This window comes from Gallinula chloropus, assembly GCF_964237585.1.
Source record: "Gallinula chloropus genome assembly, chromosome: 1".
NCBI classification, from domain to species: Eukaryota; Metazoa; Chordata; class Aves; order Gruiformes; family Rallidae; genus Gallinula; species Gallinula chloropus.
This window is the reverse complement of record NC_140085.1, coordinates 61,911,073-61,930,477: the sequence shown is the minus strand read 5'-3', so window position 1 is coordinate 61,930,477 and position 19,405 is coordinate 61,911,073. Positions and strand designations below refer to the sequence as shown.

The following is a 19,405-nucleotide window of genomic DNA, read 5'->3' as shown; positions in this document are numbered from 1 at the left end:
TCCCAAGAGCTGGGGGCCCTACATGGTTTTGCCTAGAAATCTTTCATCACTAAACCACTGTCAGCTCATCGGGCTAAACTCGACTCCAGAAAAAAACAGGGCCTTGGCCATCATGCACCAAAAGGCATGGCTGCTGTGGAAGTGCTGATGGCTGGCAACCCAGTGGACCTGGTAGGAGAAGAGCTATTGCTATTGACAAGAGCCCCATGCCCAGGTTCCTCTTTGGGGTACTTACATCATGGATGCCCAAGGGCTGAGCAGGTGCCTTTTTGGCCCATCGCTTCCACAAGAAATAACCAGTTTTCCCAAGTAAGCAGAACTTTAATTGCTGCAAGACACATAGTCCTCTGTGGGGTTTCTGTTTCCTCAGATAATTAGAATCATTGACGTTTTTACCAAATTAAACATAAAAATGCTGAATGAAGTCAGTACAGCAGTTTCTTTGTTAGTTGTTTTGATAGCAAATTACGTTTATTTTGCATTATATTTAAAATTTCAAGTTTCAAGGAAGATAAAAGGGACATTTCATGCTTCTTAGGTCTGTTATTTCAGGCTGCCTATAAATTTAAGAAAACCACATTATATTTACATTTGGTTTGTGTTTCCATGGTTTTCTTTCTATAAATCAAATCAAACATTTTAAAATTATTAGTGTTATATGATATTTGGTATTCAGTGGGTTTACTTTCAGGCTTAGATTCTAATGATATCTTATGTCCCTGAAACTGGATTTTGTTCTGCAATTAATCCCACCAATCACATTCTAAAATTTGGAATGGAAATCTTTGGAAGTATCTCTTCTCACAGTCTTTCATCTTCTCTTACTGGTGGTAGCTGCATCAGGATTTCGATAATGAGAAAAAACCCACAAAAAACAAACTCACCCAAAACAACGAAGCACTGAATGTTTTGATTGGTGTTTGGTGTAGCTCTAAAAGGTGTGATGTGACCCGGGCAAGCAAAGTTGTGAGCAAGTGAAAACTTGTATTTGTTCTTACTTTAATTAAAGAGATTCACTCATCATAGCAAAGTTCACTTAGCTGCTGTAAATCACTTGTTCCATTTTTGTACTCTTATAGGGAGACCTGGTCCTTTTAACGTAAGTGTCTGTGTTCCCACATAGACATCCCAAGTTACGCCTTCACTTCTACTGGCTGTACAGGCAGCACTCGCTGCCAGAGGGCAGTCCAGGTTGGGGTTGGTCTCTTCTCTTGGGTGACAAGTGATCAGATGAGAGGAAAAGACTTGAAATTGCACCAGGGGAGGTTTAGATTAGATCTCAGGAAGAATTTCTTTACTGAAAGGGTAGTCAAGCATTGGAACATTGCCCAAGGAGGTGGTGGAGTCACCATCCCTGGAGGTATTTAAAAGGCGTGTGGATGAAGTGCTTAAGGGCATGATCTACAGGTGGACTAGTCCTAGGCTATAGTTGGATTTGATGATCTAAAGGGACTTTCCCAACCCGGGTGATTCTGTGATTAATGTTCTGTGTTTACCTTTCCCCTTTCATTTGGGTATTGGTGTTCAGTGGGGTCCCAGACCACTTACTCCTCCTTTGATGGTAGATGTCCAGATAAAATAGGCATGGATCCTGCTGTCCTCTTAGGAGACAGCTTATATATAAGGCTCTCCGTCACTCAGGGAAGGGCTGAAGCACCCTTCGGGACTAATGCAGTGATTGCACAGTAGGAATGTAATGCTGCTATAGGATCAGAAGGAAAATGGGTAAAAAGGATCTTTTTTTGTTTCTACTTAAAGATGGAATTAATTTATGGTTTCGTTTCTATTTAAGTAGAGTCAAAGTTAAATGATGCAAAGGAATGTATTTCACCACGACAATACATGTGCCATTGTATGTGCATAGATCTGCTCCCTCAGTTACTGTCATGAATTACTGGACAAATCTATTCAGTAACTCCAAAGAAAATGTTAGTTGGGAAGTTATTTCATAAAATAAGTTGTTGTAAAATTATTTTGAGAGAAAAGTCATGCTTCTTATCAGCTATGAAATACACATTCATCACAGTTAAATGTCTGTGTTTACAGTTTTGTTGGTCACTGGAAACACTTTACGGTGAAAATTGAGAATTGAGCTATAAATATACCATTTTAAAATTAGAATGTGCTATTCATGTCAGGAAAGCTGCAAGAATTTAAACTGAGAATTTAATCTCTAAATGAAGTCTTTTTTCCATTTAATTTCAAAAGGTGGCTAGTATTTCTTGAGATGTATTCTTTTACTGTGTATGAATGTGGTGCAGGTTGCTATTTACCAGCATTGTGGTTCATCGGTTCCTGTGTCAGCTGGATGCTACGGCTGTTCCTTAACAGGAGACGATAATTGTGTGATCTATTTTGTGTTATAATCCCCATGCTTGTGTATTTCTTGCTACTTACCATGATGCAACAGCAAATAACTGTATTCAACAAAGGATACCCGTTATAATTTATCAGCAATATCCACAGAAATATAGCATCACAGAAAATACAGGCTACTTCTTAGGAAGTTAATAGAAAAACTTTTATTATCCCCTTTCCCCAGACTTACATAAGGGGCGTTATCAAAAGAAGCTGTACATAGATTTATATATTTGGGCCAGATTTCCATTCCAGCCTTGCATAAGCTTCTTCCCACATGGCCTTTCTCACATAATATTTCAGCAATTACAAGTTTTCATCTTCCCTTAAAGATGTGCAGGAATGTGACTTAACCAATTTAAATGGATTCTACCCACATCTGGTTGGCACCTCTCACAGAGAAGAAAATAAGGAAATAAAATGGCTCCAAATTTCCCAGTTTTTCTTGAAGAGAGACGTGGGAAGTTCCCAGTTGCTTGCAAACTTCTGTAGCTGGAGTCAAACTAATACAGTGAGAATGTGGCATTGGTGGTACAATCTAGGTGGAGCCGCAAGCAACAGTTATGAATGGCAGATAACAATAATCAGTCTTCTTGCTTGATTTCAGAACTCTCTCGGAAAATGACAGTACCTCTTTACCACCTGCTGACTCCTGCACCAGTCCTACTAAAATGGATCTGTCGTTCAGTAAGACTGCCAAACAGTGCCTAGAGGAGATATCTGGTGAGTAACAGTAAGCCAGGAGAAGCCTGTGAACATCTTTGTTTACATCTGTTCCTTACCAGGAGCTTCACAATGGGTCAAACTAATACTTCTGACCTCTATTCATGAGTGGTATTAAATATGCAAAAAATTTGGGTCATGTACTGTTATTGCTTCAAATGCACAGTGCTGTTATTTGAACTGCCTCCTTCTGTTCCAATATCCTCTTCATGGTTTCGCAGAAACCAGGCTTTCACAAGCTAGGGTTACAGGTCATTATTAGTTTTTAGTTAACTGATGGGAAGTCGACTTCAGAATGTTTGGCACTGTTGCATTTAAGGTCATCAAATTAAATCATAACATCAGAACCGAGATGTAAGTTCCATAAGATATATTTTGCTTTTTATAAATGAATCTATATTCAGAAAATGGGAAAACGAACAAGTTCTTACTATAGTACCTGGCTTTTAAGCTGCTGTTAGAACTAAGCTGCTAAAGATTGTGTTCTGGAATTCCTTGTAAATCTTGAGTAAAATCCTTATTAGGTTACAAGTGTGGGTGGATATTTTTTTTTTAATTACATTGGAATAAATCCTCTGAAGTAAGAGAGCCATGCTGATTTTCCTCAGCCCAGTATCTGCCTGTAACTTTGCCTATGGGATCAAAAAGCAAAGTGTGTCACAGCTGACTTTCCCATCAGAACTGAATTGCACTGCAGGGTTGTGTGGGAGTCCTTTCAAAAGGATTCTTCACCAGAGCTCTTTAGTTAAGGGTGGGTTATTTTAGTTTTGTCTGTGGTTTATTTATTTGGGGTTTTTTTCCATTAGCATCTTTATTCATATAATTTTATACAAGAATAAAAAGTGAAATCCCATCCTGCTGGATTCACCTGTGATTTTGCCCTTTTACTCCAAACTTTTTAACATTTGAGTGGATTTATAACAAGTCATGTAGTTCTTCTTACACAGGATATAACTCACTTAAAGTACTAATTTGACACATCAGTCTAAAATTATCTCCCCACCAGAAGGGAAATCAGATGCCCAAGCTTCATGGTACTGCCTTGGCATTTAGCTGACTCATACTGAATTTGAGGTTCTGTCCTGGTTTGTTTCAGTCCCTCTGGAAGTTTTCTGAGTCTAACACCCCTTTTTTGCACAGCCAGATTTTGTGATAAATATGTCACCCTGAAACATAGTGAAAAGTTCCCTGGAGATGATGCATGCCTGTTAAAGTAAAAAAATATTTTTAATTAAGCCAGAAATAAAACTCATTGGTCTTGACTGTATGAAGAGTATAATTGAAACGTTTACACAAATCAGAAGATGCTTCAAGGAATTGTCCACAAAGATTCTAAAAAAAAATCAGATAACATCAATTCAGTACCTGCTGAAGTGATCAAACAGGATATTGTATCTCCTGGTCTTTTACTGTTCTGAACAGAAATGGAACAGCGTCAAAAAGAAGAAAATGGTATAAAGGGCACTAGACATCAGAGATGTTTCTAATCTGATTATTCAGACTCTGGCATTAGCAACTGACTGACACAACAGGCAGCAAAGCAGTACCACTGGGAAAATGTGGCCAATAGTTTGTTGTATATGGAGGAAAACAGATGTGTGTCACCCATAATAGGCTGTTAGCAGCAAAAAGAACGAGTGGATCGAGGACAATGTTTGCTGAATAAGTAATTGTCTGTGTTGGTGAACTATCATCAAGTCACTGGTGAACCTGCATGGAAAAACATTGTGTGGTGTCTGTTCAGGAGAGTATGCTATGATGGATTAGCCAGGAGAAAGATCAGTTCCTTTCTATGAATTAGGAACATCTTTAATCTGGTATAATCAAGGGATTATGACAGTAGTAGCAAGGAAAGAAGCATGGCTTGTTTCTTTGATCTGGTCAGTTACATTCAGGGTGTTAAAAGTTAAATGCAGAGTTTCTTTCACTTTCATATATACCTTTTTCCCAAAATCATCCACTGCTGCTATGGTTGGACATCATCTTTATTTTACCTCAAGCTTCTTTTGCAACTTGATAGCCAAACACATACTAACACAATATATTGGTAAGCAGTGGAAGATAATGCAAGGGATGAGCATAATGCAAGGGTTGAGCATCCATAGAAACCACTGAATAGTTTGTAGGAGTGGGTTTATAAAGTGCTGTCCCACCTGTACCAAGTTTCTGCTTCATTGATCTTTGCTATTTTTACAATGCCAAATAATTGCAGTTGAGGGTAACATGCTCAGGACTAATATATCTTGGTCCATATCATTGTATAAACTGTTTCTCCACTTTCAGGGTATTTACACACTCATGTTTGCTGTTGTGTCTTGCCTGAAGATTACAATTCCCATAAGCAGCCAAGCAGATCATATCAGAGCTCCTAATCCACTTCAGGGAAAAATCAGCCAGTAAAGTTTTAATGCTGTACACACAGCTGCTTCAGGACTTCTCTATGATATAGGCAAAGTTTGGATGAGAACAAAATAATTTAAAAAAAGAATTAGTAGAGAGGGCAAACAAGAAGCTGTAGGAGTAGTTTCCAGCTCTCATCTTCCTCCCTGTTTCTGAGGGAGCTGGTTACCTTTAAAACCTCTCCTGGCTTCCAGCTCAGACCTGCTAAAAGGATGGGGCAAAGTCAGAGCTCAAGCCGCTTGTTTCCTGCCCACCACTCTGCAAATGATCGCTTGGTTTTGCTTACACAGCCATGGGAGGAAGTTTGTGTTGGAAGGTGAGGCTGGTGTAGGGTTGGACCCAGAAGTGTGGCCCCAGTAAACTGAACCATGTCTTTATTTTCAATTTGTCCCCATAAATCTGCTACCTTCAGTAATTTCCCACATGACTTATGCCTAAAGCCAGTTTTGCCGCTTGGTAGAGCTACTGTAAGTCTGGGTTTCTTCACTGTTCTCCATCTCTGCTGGGAATTTGTTCCAGATGTGGTCTGTGAAGTGCTTCAGACTAAAAAGTCTGAAGTCCCCACATTTTTCCTCGTCTCAATATTCCCCAGCTCAGCCAGAGCAGTCCCAGATGTTTCCATGTTTCCAGAGTGCACGTGCAGATCCGTGGAGCAGCACACGCGCAGTAGGTGTAACGTACAGCTCCCTGCACGCCTCAGATCCCCTCTGTGTGCGTGGTGCCAGAGATAGACCAGAGATCCACGCCGAATGAATCCCATTTGTAGGCACGAGTCAGCCCTTCAGCAGTTTCAGTGTGTTCTACGTATGGTAAGACCCCGTTGCACATGTGGCACACAGATGTGTAGCCTTCTGGCCAGGAAATCCCAGGCAGAAATTTGGGACTCCTAAATACGGACCAGTTCTGGAGTCATGTATGAACACTCTTTCTTCCACGTGCTATATGTACCAGTTGCTTCAACAAGGCTACTCAGTTATCTGTGTTTCTGCAAAACATAACTTTATAGAGAGGCTTTTAAAAGGAGAATGGAAAGGAAGGCTGATCAAGGAGTCCACTTTGACTACGTCCACTATGGCTATGAACAAGTTGTTCAGAGTTTCTAAGCAAGTATTCCTACTTGTGTTAGCTGGAGCATTTAGCAGTCTCTGCTGCAATTTTATTGGAGAAGGATGTCAGTAAAGTAATTATTTACTAATTCCTCACAAACTGTTCATGTCAGTAGCTACAAAGTATTATTTTATTAAATCAGTGATGGTGTTTGGTTTTAGCAAGTGTTTACATGTTCAAAGAGCTTAATGCACAGTGTTTGATTAAATGATTATTCATGAATTTACAAATGTTGTCTAATTATAAAAAAATCTGAGGAACAAAGCAGAAATCAAAGACTAATTTCAGGAGTTATAGGCCAATATTGATGGCAGGACTAGCATAAAAATTTTCAGGTTGTAGGCTTTATCTTTACTGTGCTGCTTTTTTGGACTCTGAAAGAAGTAATAAATAGGTGCAGAAATAGTTTCCAATTTTTTTTTTTCTCTGAGTAAGCTGGGCTGCGGAGATTCATGGTCTTACCCATTTGAGATTTATTAGAGGGTTCATTTTTAAGGCACCAAACGATACACGGAGACTTCCAAGAAAGTTCTATCTGACATAAAAATTTTGTCCCTGGATTATTAGTTATTAAAATCAATTTTATAGTTCCTTTTATGAAAGAGACAGGAAAAATAAGGTAATATGTTACACTGACTGTGATGGGTTGGGGAAGTTCCCTGTACTGTTCTTGATTTAAACATATTCCTGCCTGGTGGTTGGGGAATACATTTAACTGCAGGGTAGTTGGGGAATAGTTGGTTCTCCTCTGGCCTCCTATACTGTCCTCTTGGCTTAGAAAGATATATTTGCTTGTTGCTATATATATTTCACCATTTTAAAATGGAGGGATGAGTTTTACAAAAGTGTTTTTCAATTAATAGATCTGAGAATTTTCCACATTGCAATTTTATGGTTTGTCAGATGAGACCCTGCAGAGAGGCTTTGGTAAAGCAGAAGGGTAAATTCAGTGTTCTCCCTGTTAAGCACTTGTTCTGAGATGTACATATGTACATGCTGTATCTCAAGATGATCATGATTGTTTTGGCTTGTCTACCAAGAGAGGCAATGGGATTATTGGGGAAAAAAGTTCATATAACCTTGTAATTAAGGGCTGTACTACAGTGTATGTACACACAAAGGCTGAATGAAGGTTGTGTGATTAGCCTCAGTACCTCCATGTCCCAGCATTTGACTTACTGTGTTTTTAATGTATGTAGAAAAGGAAATGAGATAGGTGGATGCTGGAGCTGCCAGCTACCCTCATGTGGGGTGGTTCTGTGGCTCCCACTGCAGTGGGTAGCTTAGGTGGGAATAGAAGCAAATGCTGAGATCTACTGGGCTGCCCAGGACCCAGCTGTACCCCTACCAGAGACCCTTCCAGCCTGAGGTGGTGTGGCAACTATTGCCAACACCATAGATGTGGTTTGGTGTGGCTCATGGAGTGAAGACCTTTCATCCCCTGCCATAAATTTTTCAGCTCCCAGTTGGAAGAACCAGACATACTTGGCTGGTCCTGGCAGTCTTGTACCTGGTTTGTTGACGCTTAGACCTGAGTGGCCACACCGTGCACTGCTGCCCCAGCAAAGCAGTGCTCGGCACGAGGGCGTTTGCCCGGTCCACAGGGCTTGCTGAGGCCAGATACAGTGATGGCAGCTACATATGAGCAGGCACGCAGGCCGTGAGCTTGGCATGGAGGCAGAGCGGGTTCATACCTGCCTGTGGCTGGCCATGGGGACAGGCCATGGGCTGTAGCTGGGTGTGAAAGTGTGGGTGAGGAAGTTACTATTTGTTTATTTGGAATATCGGGGAGAGGTTCTGCCTTGCTGTTTATGGTAGGAAAAGAACCCGTTCCCTTGATCCCGCTGCACCGCAGTGCTGCACTGGGCCAAATCACTGTCCTTTCTATTAATTCCGAACAGCAAGTGAGAATACTGTACCAGCCTGAGTGTAAGTTGAGGTTTTAATGCCATTGGGTGGGGAAAGAGTGTGATTGCAATTCCCTGTTGTAAACACAGCCTGTGAAGCCTTTCTGACAACCTCTGCAGCCACGCTGAACCGGCGGTTAGAGCCGCACAGTGCAGGCCGCGCGTAGTGGGCATGGGAGCAGATGGGCAGTGCTGGAGCTCCACCAGGGCCACATCAGCATCCCCATCAGCACTCTGGGCTCTGCTGCAGGCAGGTCCCACCTTGTTCATAAAAACCTTTTAAGGGCCTGTATGGCACTGTGACTGGCAGACCTGGGAGTGAACAGTCTTACCTTTTGGTTCCACGCTGAGGAAGCGGCAGGCACTTAATATTTGGGACAGTTTAGTGTTCAGGCTGACAGAGTATTCTTGTCTCCACTTCCTCTGACTTTGTGGGCTAGGTAGGGAGGGGAGCAGTACCTCTTCTGGTTAAAGATCCTGTCTTTCTAGGGTTGGGTCAGTGATTTAATGAAAAACCACGACTGCTTAAGACTACTGATCTTTTTTTTCTAGGTTAGTTCTGTGTTTATGAGGGTTACCTAGGAAAAAATGTACCTTTCCTTTAAAATTTCTAATAAGTTTTTCCCCTGTATTTCCTTTATACATCCTTATATATCTTTAAAATCTGTAGACTGAGCCAGGAAAAAGCAAGAAATACACTGAGGATTCTGTTAACACCTGTTTATTCATACTGGCAATCTGCAAACAGTCTGCAATTCTTAGGGTGGCATTTTTAAAGGTTACTTCCCTGTTAAGGTTTCTCATAGGGATTTGAGACCATATTTTCTCACTGACAAAAGCACCATTTGTTACACAGTAATTTTCATATCTGTAGATTTCTACTTAATATTTATGAAATTAATTGCCCCTAGATAAAAAGTTCATATCTAAAAAATTAAAATGCGATTCAGCTAGCTCTTTGTTCATATCTCTGTTATTTCTGGGACCAATGTATTTTTTCCCTGTGAGAAAAGGTATATATTTTAGTACAAGTCTTCTTTCTCTCTTGATAATGTATTTAAAAACATTTTAAACCAGTAAACACAGCTCAGACATGATACTGAGTTGCTTTATTAAAAATACTATCCCATTAATAGGTTTTCCTCAGAAGATAGTGAAGCAATGATTTTATTAAAGCTTTTTAATTCCATACTAGCCTCTGAATTTCACAGAGATGCAAACAAGGCATATTTTAAGGAGAAAGAAATTAAATATTCCTTTTTATAATCCTTACAGGGTAAGAACTGCTGTGGTCCATTTTTTTTAGCTTCTTTATCATCTTAATTTAAATTTATTTATTTATTTAGAGCAGAAACTGCAAGACTGAAGGTCCCTTTGCAAATCTGCTTTTAGCTTCCTGCATAGGGGGTAGCAGTGATATGGAAGAAATAGTTTGTCATCCTTACCTTTCGGGGAGAAAAAATAGGATTTGACTGTGAGCTAGGTCTGTTACTGTAGCATCCCGCTCAGGTGAAGCTGTGTCTTGAAACCTGTGGCACTGTAAACTGGGCAGAGGCTTCTGTGTCTCCGGTTTAATTCACCAGGATGTTTGCTGCCATGGCAGCCAGCAGCATTCACTGCAGTAGCAGAGAAGAGTCATATATCTGGGAATGCAGGTTGAATACTAAAATGTAAGGAGGCTTGTGCAGAGCTTTGCTTCAGTGGTTAATTTTGGCTCTTTATTGAGCTCTGACGTGGAGGCTGTACTTGCAGTTCTGTGTCAGCCCATCTAAAGTGAAGAGCCGTGCGCTGGGATCAGTCATGATCTGGTGAGAGGGGGGGAGGAAGCCCGAGACAGCACTTGTGCCTACTTTGGATTTCAGAAGGCAGCAGCTGTAGACAGCGATGCAGGCCCACCGTTCCGATGAGACTGGTGATTGGATGGAGAGGGGAAAACACGGTTGGCTTTTGGGATTACTTCTGTGCTGGAGCAGAGTGTTTGATCAACTCTCTTCTGCTTGAGAGAAATCCAAGTGAAAATGACTGTAAGTACTGCAGATTAATGTGACGGGAGAGAAGTGGCTTAGCAGAGACAGCAGCGTAATTTTAAAGAAAATGACTGTGCCTGTCTAGTCATTTACAGTACGTACACTGCATGTTTGAGCTGTGCTTTTCCTTGCGAGTGCAAGTGTGTGCTACCTGGGATGTGCAGCCTGCCGTGCTGGAGGGATCGCCTCCCAGACCTTCTGGGAGAATTGAGCTGCTGTCCACCTCAGGAATATGAGATCTAATTGAGGTGAAGCCCCAGCCGGAACGATGCAGCGCTCCGCAGAACTGTCGGTGTTTAAAGGCAAGGAGGTTAGAAGAGGGTGTGTTCGCCTTCAGAAGCAGAAGTCTCTAACCAATCTCACGCTCATCAGCGAAGGGGAGAAGAGGCGATACTCGTACAGGGAGAACTGGTTTGGAAACGCCTCCAAGTCCAGCCAGAGTTACCATCAGCGGGAGGCAGAAGCTGGGAGCAGAGGCTCCCTTTCCAAGGCACTCTCACAGTCAGTGCACTCTCTCTGCTACTCCAGCCTCACCGCACCCAAAGTGTTTCAGGTGCTACCACCTGCTGGAAGCAGGACGTCCCGGAGGTCTGGAGACCAGCATACAGGTGAAGGCTTTGAGATTGACAATGAGGAGAGGGGAAAATCAGATGATGAAACTGCATCCTGCACGTCCCATTTCCCCAGCCGGAACTGGGCAGAGGAAGAGGAGGAGGGCTGTTTGCGTGAAGGGACTGCACATCTGGATGAAGATGTCATAATAACAATGCTGGGGGACCTAGAACAGGTCCTTTATACTGATATTTTAGGTAAGTTAACTTTGGTTTGACATCAGGAAGGGCAGGAGACCCAAATGTTAGCACATATCTGCATGGAGCAGATTTTTGATCTTGACAGTGATTTCACGAGACAGAACTGGGTTTATTTGCAATAGTATGCAAAAATAGGGTCTAGCCATTCCTTCCTTGTTTGCCTACCCTTACCTCCAAAGATTGTATGAAATGTCTAAATCGCTTTTGATGGGTGCATGGGCAGCAGCAGGTCATGAATGCAGTTTGCTTAGCTGTTTGGAAAAATAAGGTGAAACATTGACACGCTATTAGTTTACTCCTGAATGATTTAATTTTAAAGACAATTGTTCTTGTGAAATTAAAATGGAAATCTTGTATCCAAGGTTTAGTTTAGACTGAAAATGGCTTGGCCCACCTACAAACTGTCCCTCCAGTATTGCTTCTCCCTTCCCCCTGCTCCCAGCTGATAATTTCACCCTTATACATGGAATTGTGAGCGCCAGGGTTTCAATTTAGTTTAAATACCCAGTTTTGTTATCTCAGTGAGCATTTGAAGTTCTCAGTCATAGGTGCTTCAAAAGGCTTCTGTGTTACTGGCTTTACTTTTCATCTCTCAGCCCTTTAGAAGAACACTCAAAGTGTTCATTCACAAAGCTTTGTTCTTTAGCCAGTCAAATGGTTGAAGTGGCTGCTTGCTTTTCCAAGGTTATGTAGCATGTGCCTAGCCTGGAGCTTCTTTGCTGGTGGCTGTGTTAGCCCTGATTGTGTTGAAGCATTCAGGATAAAATGTTTGCTGCGTGTGTCATGCAAAAAGCTATCATCTTGAAACAACAAAGAAACAAGAATTCTCTTTTTATGCATACCTTTTATTATTAGACTACACCGGTATGCTGAAAGGGACTTCTAGAGATTAGAGGCTTGTTAGCAAAGGAAGCTGAGCCCTCCCCTTGCCCCTGGTCCTCTTCAGCTGCCTTCCCCTGAGCAAATCCCTGTTCTCTCGTGCGCCTCAGCTTCCCCACCTGCAGAGTAAAACGGGTACTTTCCTTTGTGAATGGAGTAAATGTCCAGGAGTGGGCAATTGTCTGGGCAGCTGCTTATTATTTATAAATACTTTTTTGAAAATCAGGCAATTAATGGAATTATTTTTCTCCCATTTATCTGATTTGGGCTCTAATTACATCTGCAGAAGTACTGAAATGGTCATGAACAGGATTATTAAATGTGCAGTTATGGGTAAGCTTTAGAAATGTGACTGTAAAAGTTGAACCTAACAATTTCTTTAAAATGTTTGTTTTGATTTCCTGTGGATGTATCTCACATAGGAAGAAATTAAAGCGTGCTGTAGAAATTTATTGAGGGAATCTGTAATGTTTCACTATTCATAGGCAAGGATTTGGGGACAATCTTTCGGAATATTCATTTTTAATATAAATCATGAAGCTACAACTGTTTTTTAGCAGTCAGTGAGTGACCTCATTTCATGGGGTCACTAAACATTTGCATCAGACTGTCTTGTGAGAGGAACAGAATTTTGACAGAAAGTTCCAGGATATCCTGATTTTAGTCTTTCTGATCCCAGTATTTCCAGGTAAGATATAGAATGGCTTGTCCTCAGCATACAAACCAGGATCACATGAGATAACATACCAGCAGTGCTCTCTGGCTTGTCAAGTCATGCAAATATGGATCGATTCTATGGTTATGGTGGACCGTATTCATAAGCAAGAAGGTGCCTGGGGGAGTCTCCCTTTGGGCTTCATTTGAACCCGTACCGTGTGTCCCAATCCAGCCCGTAGTGTCTCTTCTAGCAGGCATGGTGGAGCTAGCTTTCAGCAGAAACCCACCATCCCTATGGTACTCTGCACAGAGGGAGGCTTGATGTAGCACTGTCCTGAAAATGTAGGTAATGTCAGATGTAAGTGAGGTCTGTGGATCTTGCACTCTGTGCAGATTTCTCAATCATCGTGCTCAACTGTTTATAGTTTGTGACTTGTTCATCCCTGGTACAGCATGAGTCCATTGATTCAGGCTCAAGAGAAGGATGGGAAAAAAATAATTATTTAAAAACATTTAATAGTTAGTTATGTGGATTTTGTGTGTAGTACCATGTAGTAATTCAAGATCATAAAACTCCAGTTGTATCTTTCTTAGAAAAAAATGAAATTACCATTTGTGTCACTGAGGGATCAGAAGAGATTAGACCTCAAACTTTTCACCTTTCCACCACAGAATAAAACCCCTTTTATAGTACAATTTGTCTGCAAGTGAAATACTCTTCTCTGTGAAAACATATTTTGGCAGTTTGCCATATATCTATACCTTTTTTTTTTGTATTGCAATTATACCTTAAGGCTTTGTTATGCTATTTACTGTACAATATATATTAAAAAAGACAGTTGCTGTCATTTTTACTGCAAGAATTTGCAGTGTTAACATACAGCAAAGGACATCTGACAAGGATAAACAAAGACAGAAAGGGCAAAGTCAGTGCAAGTGAGTTATATTCAGTTCCTCAAACCAATGTAAAGGTAAAGGATTGCTTTGTTTGTAATCCTGCCTGCTTACACTCTGGAATTTTTGGGTTTGTGTGTAACAGGAACTTGTGTTATACCTGCAAACTGCTGGGTCACCTCTGGTTTGAGGCAGGGGAGGTAACAAACAGGGCCTGGGTCTTCCCCATGCAGGTGTTACGGCAGGGATATAATGTGCTCCTGGAAGTGAATATGAGTGTGTTTGCTGGAGGAGTGGGCAAACAACAGTGACCGTATGCAACATGGGCAGCCTGGGCTTTCAACAACAAGATGAATCCAATGGGATTTAATGGTCTCCAGCTTATTCTTGGCAGGAACCCTTATGCCTCATGGAAATCTCCAGGATGGTGCAGGATGCTAAAAGTACATGGGATCCGTGGGTACACTGATCAGCAAGGGGCTTGACTGAACACATCTAGCTTGAAACACAGGAGTAGTTGTGGTAATTTCAGAGTGTGAACACTTGCCTCCTGCGAGGTGTTACATGTGAAAATACACGCAGGTAGCTCGTTTTATAGAGCAAAATTTTGAGAATTGGATGTGTCTTCAGGGTGCAGGCGGAGGAGATGAAGACTTTGGGAGCAATGCTGGGCCTGTATCCCCGCTTCTTCCCTCCACCCTGTCTGGGTGTTGATCCTACTGTCAGTTCATTGTGCCAGCCCAGAGGTCTGTGGACTGTAGGATCATTCAGTCACTGAAGAATTTGTTTGGTGTGATCAAACAAACAAGCAACAGCAGTTCCTGAAGGACTATTTGGCTGGAGCAAGATGATGATGGAAGACATAGCTGTGGCAGAGCAGATGGTAAAACCTCAAACTGGCATTGCTGTTAAAGATAGCTTGACAATGAGCCACAACTGCAGGGTATATTGGCTCATACCGTGTATTCTATTCAGGATAGAACTAAAGGTTATATGGAATATATACGGTATAATTTATTCCCATTTAATGTCAGGAGTTGGGATTTTTCTTACCTGCCTGCAGAGGCTTTGAGCAATAGGACCTGGACTGCAGTAGAGGGTACAGTAGCAGTTCAATTTGTAGATTAGCTCAAAGGCTTCATCCTTTACTCAAAACTCAAAATTAAAGTGCTTAAGTGAGCCATTGCTCAAATATAGTTTGCTTCTGCTGATCCTCCCTTATATGTGAAATAAATGTCACTGTATGTGTAACCCAGTGCTTTTTGTAAACTAATGTTAACCCTATATTTGTAGTTCTGGGGCAAGTCAACCTTTTTCCCATGTCTTTAAACAGATGTTGTGTTGAGATCTTTTTACCTTATCATAATAATTTCCTGTGACTTTTGTTACAGGTTATCTTTAGAAATGCTCTTATGCTCCAAAAGAAAAAGGATCTAAAATTCCTTGATATTGTATATACTAGAAAACATACATTTTTGTTTCTTCATGTATGACTTTTAGAGGTTGCTTTGAAGCTTATTATGTTTCTCTTTTGTAACACATAATCTATAACTTTTTTCTTTTTTTTTTTTAAAGTGAACAGTATCCAGGATGTTCCAGGTGAAGTTCTGTGGGTTTCACTATTCAAGATACCAGACTAGCTTTTCACAAGTGATCCCTGAAGGCTGTTAAAATTTCTATCTATATAGATGACACATGTGCTTAGAGTGTTCAGATTTTTATCCCATGATGAATTTATTTTTTTTATCCCAGGTGAAGAATGATCTCCCCCTTCGGGAAACCATTACAGTTCAGGAAAGATGCTTTATTAAGTGCCTGACTTAGAGTACTTTGAAATAGCCTGGATGTTAAGTGCATACTGAAGAGTTGTTGTAACAGTCATCCCAATTCTTTCCAGACACAGATTTACTGTGGGTTTATTTCCTACCAAGTCATGTAAAATGTCAAGGAGGAAAAAGGGGATGTGTAACATATCGAGTGGTCTGGGGCCGCATCGTGCCTTGATTACAGAGGATAAAAATCCCAATGCTGTAAATCTGAGTTTCATTAATAGATTTGGGCCCTAACAGGGATACTTCACCAGGACTCTTTTCAGTGGGTTTTTTCACATACCACATGTTATTTATAAGACTGTGTGTGTTTTATTACTGAAAGGATGAGGTTATATTTTTTAAAAGATTAAAGGGACGGACCTATTTAAAATCCCATGCATGTATTCTCAGCTGTGTATACATGCGTGCACTTTATTCAACCTCATACACTTGTGCCTGCTAAAATTTATGCTGATTTTGCTGTTTTCTTCCAGGGGAAGACCCTGAAACGAGAAGAATGAGAACTGTAAAGAATATAGCAGACCTGAGACAGAATTTGGAAGAAACTATGTCCAGCCTTAGAGGAACCCAGATAAGCCACAGGTATACTGGTATTACTGGGTATTGCTAGTTGCTGGGTGGATTAGGATGGATGAATAAGGCCAGGTTGGATGACGCCCTGGGCAATGTTGTCTGGATCATGCCTGGAGGTTGGTGACCCTGCCTGTGGCAGGGGGGTTGGAACTCTGTTGATCCTTGGAGTCCCTTCCAACCCAGACCATTCTATAATTCTATGAATTAGAGGCTTGCAAGGGAAAACCATACTGTTTGCTAGACTGCCTCAATGACTTAAATGCCACACTGATATATTTTACTGTCAAAGTGGCTTATAAAAATATCTGCAAAGATTGTTATCATTTCGTATATATCTACTTAGAAAACTATAAAGATGATTGTAGGGTATCTTATAAGTAGGGGTTATTGTATACACAGACATGTGTGTGCATATGGAGAAACACACAGAGAGAACTTTCTGAAAAAGGCACTTTCCTCCAGCCTTTGCTTTTCCTCGTCTCTCAGGAACAGAGAAAGCACAGTTCACTGACTTCTCCATTTTGTTTGGCAGCACGTTGGAGACAACTTTTGACAGCACTGTGACAACTGAGGTGAACGGGAGAAGCATACCAAGCTTGACAAGCCGGTCCACCCCAGTGACTTGGAGGCTGGGGCAGGCCAGTCCTCGGCTGCAGGCAGGAGATGCCCCGTCCTTGGGGGCCGGCTATCCTCGCAGCAGCGCGAGTCGCTTCATCCACACAGACCCATCTCGATTCATGTACACCACCCCGCTTCGCCGGGCAGCTGTTTCCCGCCTTGGAAATATCTCACAGATTGACATGAGCGAGAAGGGGACTGGTGATTTGGACATGTCCTCTGAAGTTGATGTTGGCGGCTACATGAGCGATGGGGACATTCTTGGGAAAAGCCTCAGAGCTGATGACATCAACAGTGGGTAAGTAGCACTTCTTCCCCATTTGAACTTGCAGGTTTAATAGGATTTTTCTAATAAACTCTGGCACACAGGTGGAACTTGATTTATGGTTGCAACATAAAAATGTATGTGTTAAAAAAACAAAACAAAAAAAAGCCCCATAGCTGCCAGTGATGTTCTCAGTTGCCTTCAAATTCCTCTTCCTGAACATCAAGATGATTTTGCTGTGAACTTCTATAAGAGCTCAGGTAGTACTTATTACTTACTGGAATTTCTGTTATTTGGTAAACCATTATTTTGCACTGCTTGTCCCGGGATGGATCTTCTTTTGGTATTTTTGTGTTTTATTTGAGATGGTAGATATGGTATTGGATGCACCTGATAAAAAGAAGTTGCTGACAGCCCTGACTTTCTCTGTTTCCACTTCAGATACTGTCTCGTATAGTCTGGGTGACAGGCCTTTATTGGAGTTTTTCAACTGCGCATAGAGTCTGAGCTGTAGGAATATCTTTTCATAAAAGAATAAATCGCCCTCCTAGCTTACCCAGGAGGAAGAATGACAATTATTTTTGGGTTGCATTCCCTGTCCTTCAAATTACTGTTTAACAATTCTTATATCAACCTCGGAATATAAGCCACACTACTCCTGTGGTATGGTAGAACAACTAAAGCATCATTTAACAACAACAACAAAACAACCAAACAAAAACCAAGCAAAACCAAGCCATGTTACTGTTTTACTCAAATTACTGTTCAGTGCTGTTGTTGGCATCTTGAGGCAGCTTGGTGGTTGAGGTCATGTTGCATGGCCATGCCACACTGCTCCACTCTGTATAAATTTAGGACTCTTGCTGTCAATCTAATCTTTTAGTTTGAAGTATGGCTATGATTAGTGAATAGTGGCTGATGAAATTGGATATGATACGTTCCAAAGGGCAAATGTAAGTCTATGATCAAAGCTCTCTTTAGAGTAGAGTGTCACCTCAAGCTCCATCCAAAGATAGATCTCTACAAAAAGCATAGCTATAAAGATAGCATATTCTTCTATCTCCATGGAGCACTGTCTCGGTGATCTGTGAACGGAGCACTGCTGACAAGGTTGTCCATGGCATAGCATTAGTGGCTGTCAAGTAGGATGTCGTATTCATGTGTGCTAGAACTGAGAAAAGATATATGGAAAACATAGTACTTTAATGTCTGAAGACCTTTTATCATAAAGGAAACATATATGCTGCCTTTGATGGATGGGTTTATTTTTAAAAAGAAAAAAAAGATAGGGGAATCCTTTGCAGTGCCTGATGAGGTGTATTAATTAGCTTATCACATTAGAGAATGAATATAGTCATCTTGTGTGACTTTTCTTTGCATCCGTAATAAGGGTGACTCAATAGACAGTAAGTTGCAGTGTGCTCAGTTAACATTTTTACGTGTGGTAAATGTTAAAAACAAGTTAATAAGCTCTGAAATTTCAGGATTCACTGAGGCATGTAAAGTCTTATTTCCTTTATGCTTCTTCCATTATCAGTTTAATTACTTTAAACACTTGGGGACAGGAATGCAACAGTAATTAGAAATCAGGGTGTGGAAGGCCTGTTGCACTTGTTAAGTCTCTCCATTCGGTCCTTACACAGGAAAAAAAACCCCATACAGACTGGATTGCATTCAAACCACAGCTAAATATAATTTGCAATTCTAGAGCCCTAGAACCTACTGCATAATTCACCTCTAGCTAAATAATCAGTCAAAAAGTCTAAATTTTGTCTTTAATGAAAGCATAAATCTGGTGTGTGACTGTTCATTTACCTTTGAAAACAAATGTGGAGTCACCTTCTGGACACTCCAGGTCCCAAGGTGTCAGAAATCCCTTGCTGAACTGCTGGCCAAATCTTACCAGTGCATAAAGTGCTCAGAGTTTAATTAAAAAGAAAACAACCCTTTGTGTCTTAATGCACTTGAGGTTGCCTCCATCCAAAGACAGGATGCTCTCTCAAATTGTAGCTGCCACACAAGGCTACGCTGTTGCAGCTTTGCTATCAAAATCTGCATCGTTTCACCCTCCCCAAACCGTAGGGGGTGGAGGCTGGTGCTCCTGAGCTGCTGTATTGGCCCCACCACAGTGTCTGGGACAGTTGATTTCAATTAAATCAGCTCCCAGAAGGAACTGCCAGGAGAGGGCCAGTAGCACGTGTGGAGCGGCAGCAGAGGGGTATGTGTGTGTGTGTGTGTGTTTGTGCACATGCCTTGGCTTGTGCCTGGCACTCATGTAGAGCTATTAAAGTTAAATGTTTGTGTACTCTGATGCAAACAGCAACTGAGAGATGGGTTTGAGTGGCACTGTTTC

The 19,405-nt window shown here is 41.3% G+C and overlaps 1 protein-coding gene across 2 annotated transcripts in view; it reads left to right on the top strand.

Moving 5' to 3' along the window:
• The window catches only part of NAV3 (neuron navigator 3), a gene marked incomplete at both ends in the record, with an annotated part of 261,126 nt that overhangs the window by 137,959 nt on the left and 103,762 nt on the right, over window positions 1-19,405 (top strand). For both annotated transcript variants that reach the window (XM_084267744.1, XM_084267743.1), the window contains 3 exons: window positions 2,966-3,081; window positions 16,070-16,178; window positions 16,702-17,085. In XM_084267744.1, coding sequence (XP_084123870.1) covers window positions 2,966-3,081; window positions 16,070-16,178; window positions 16,702-17,085 — 609 coding nt within the window. The remainder of the gene's footprint in view (window positions 1-2,965; window positions 3,082-16,069; window positions 16,179-16,701; window positions 17,086-19,405) is intronic.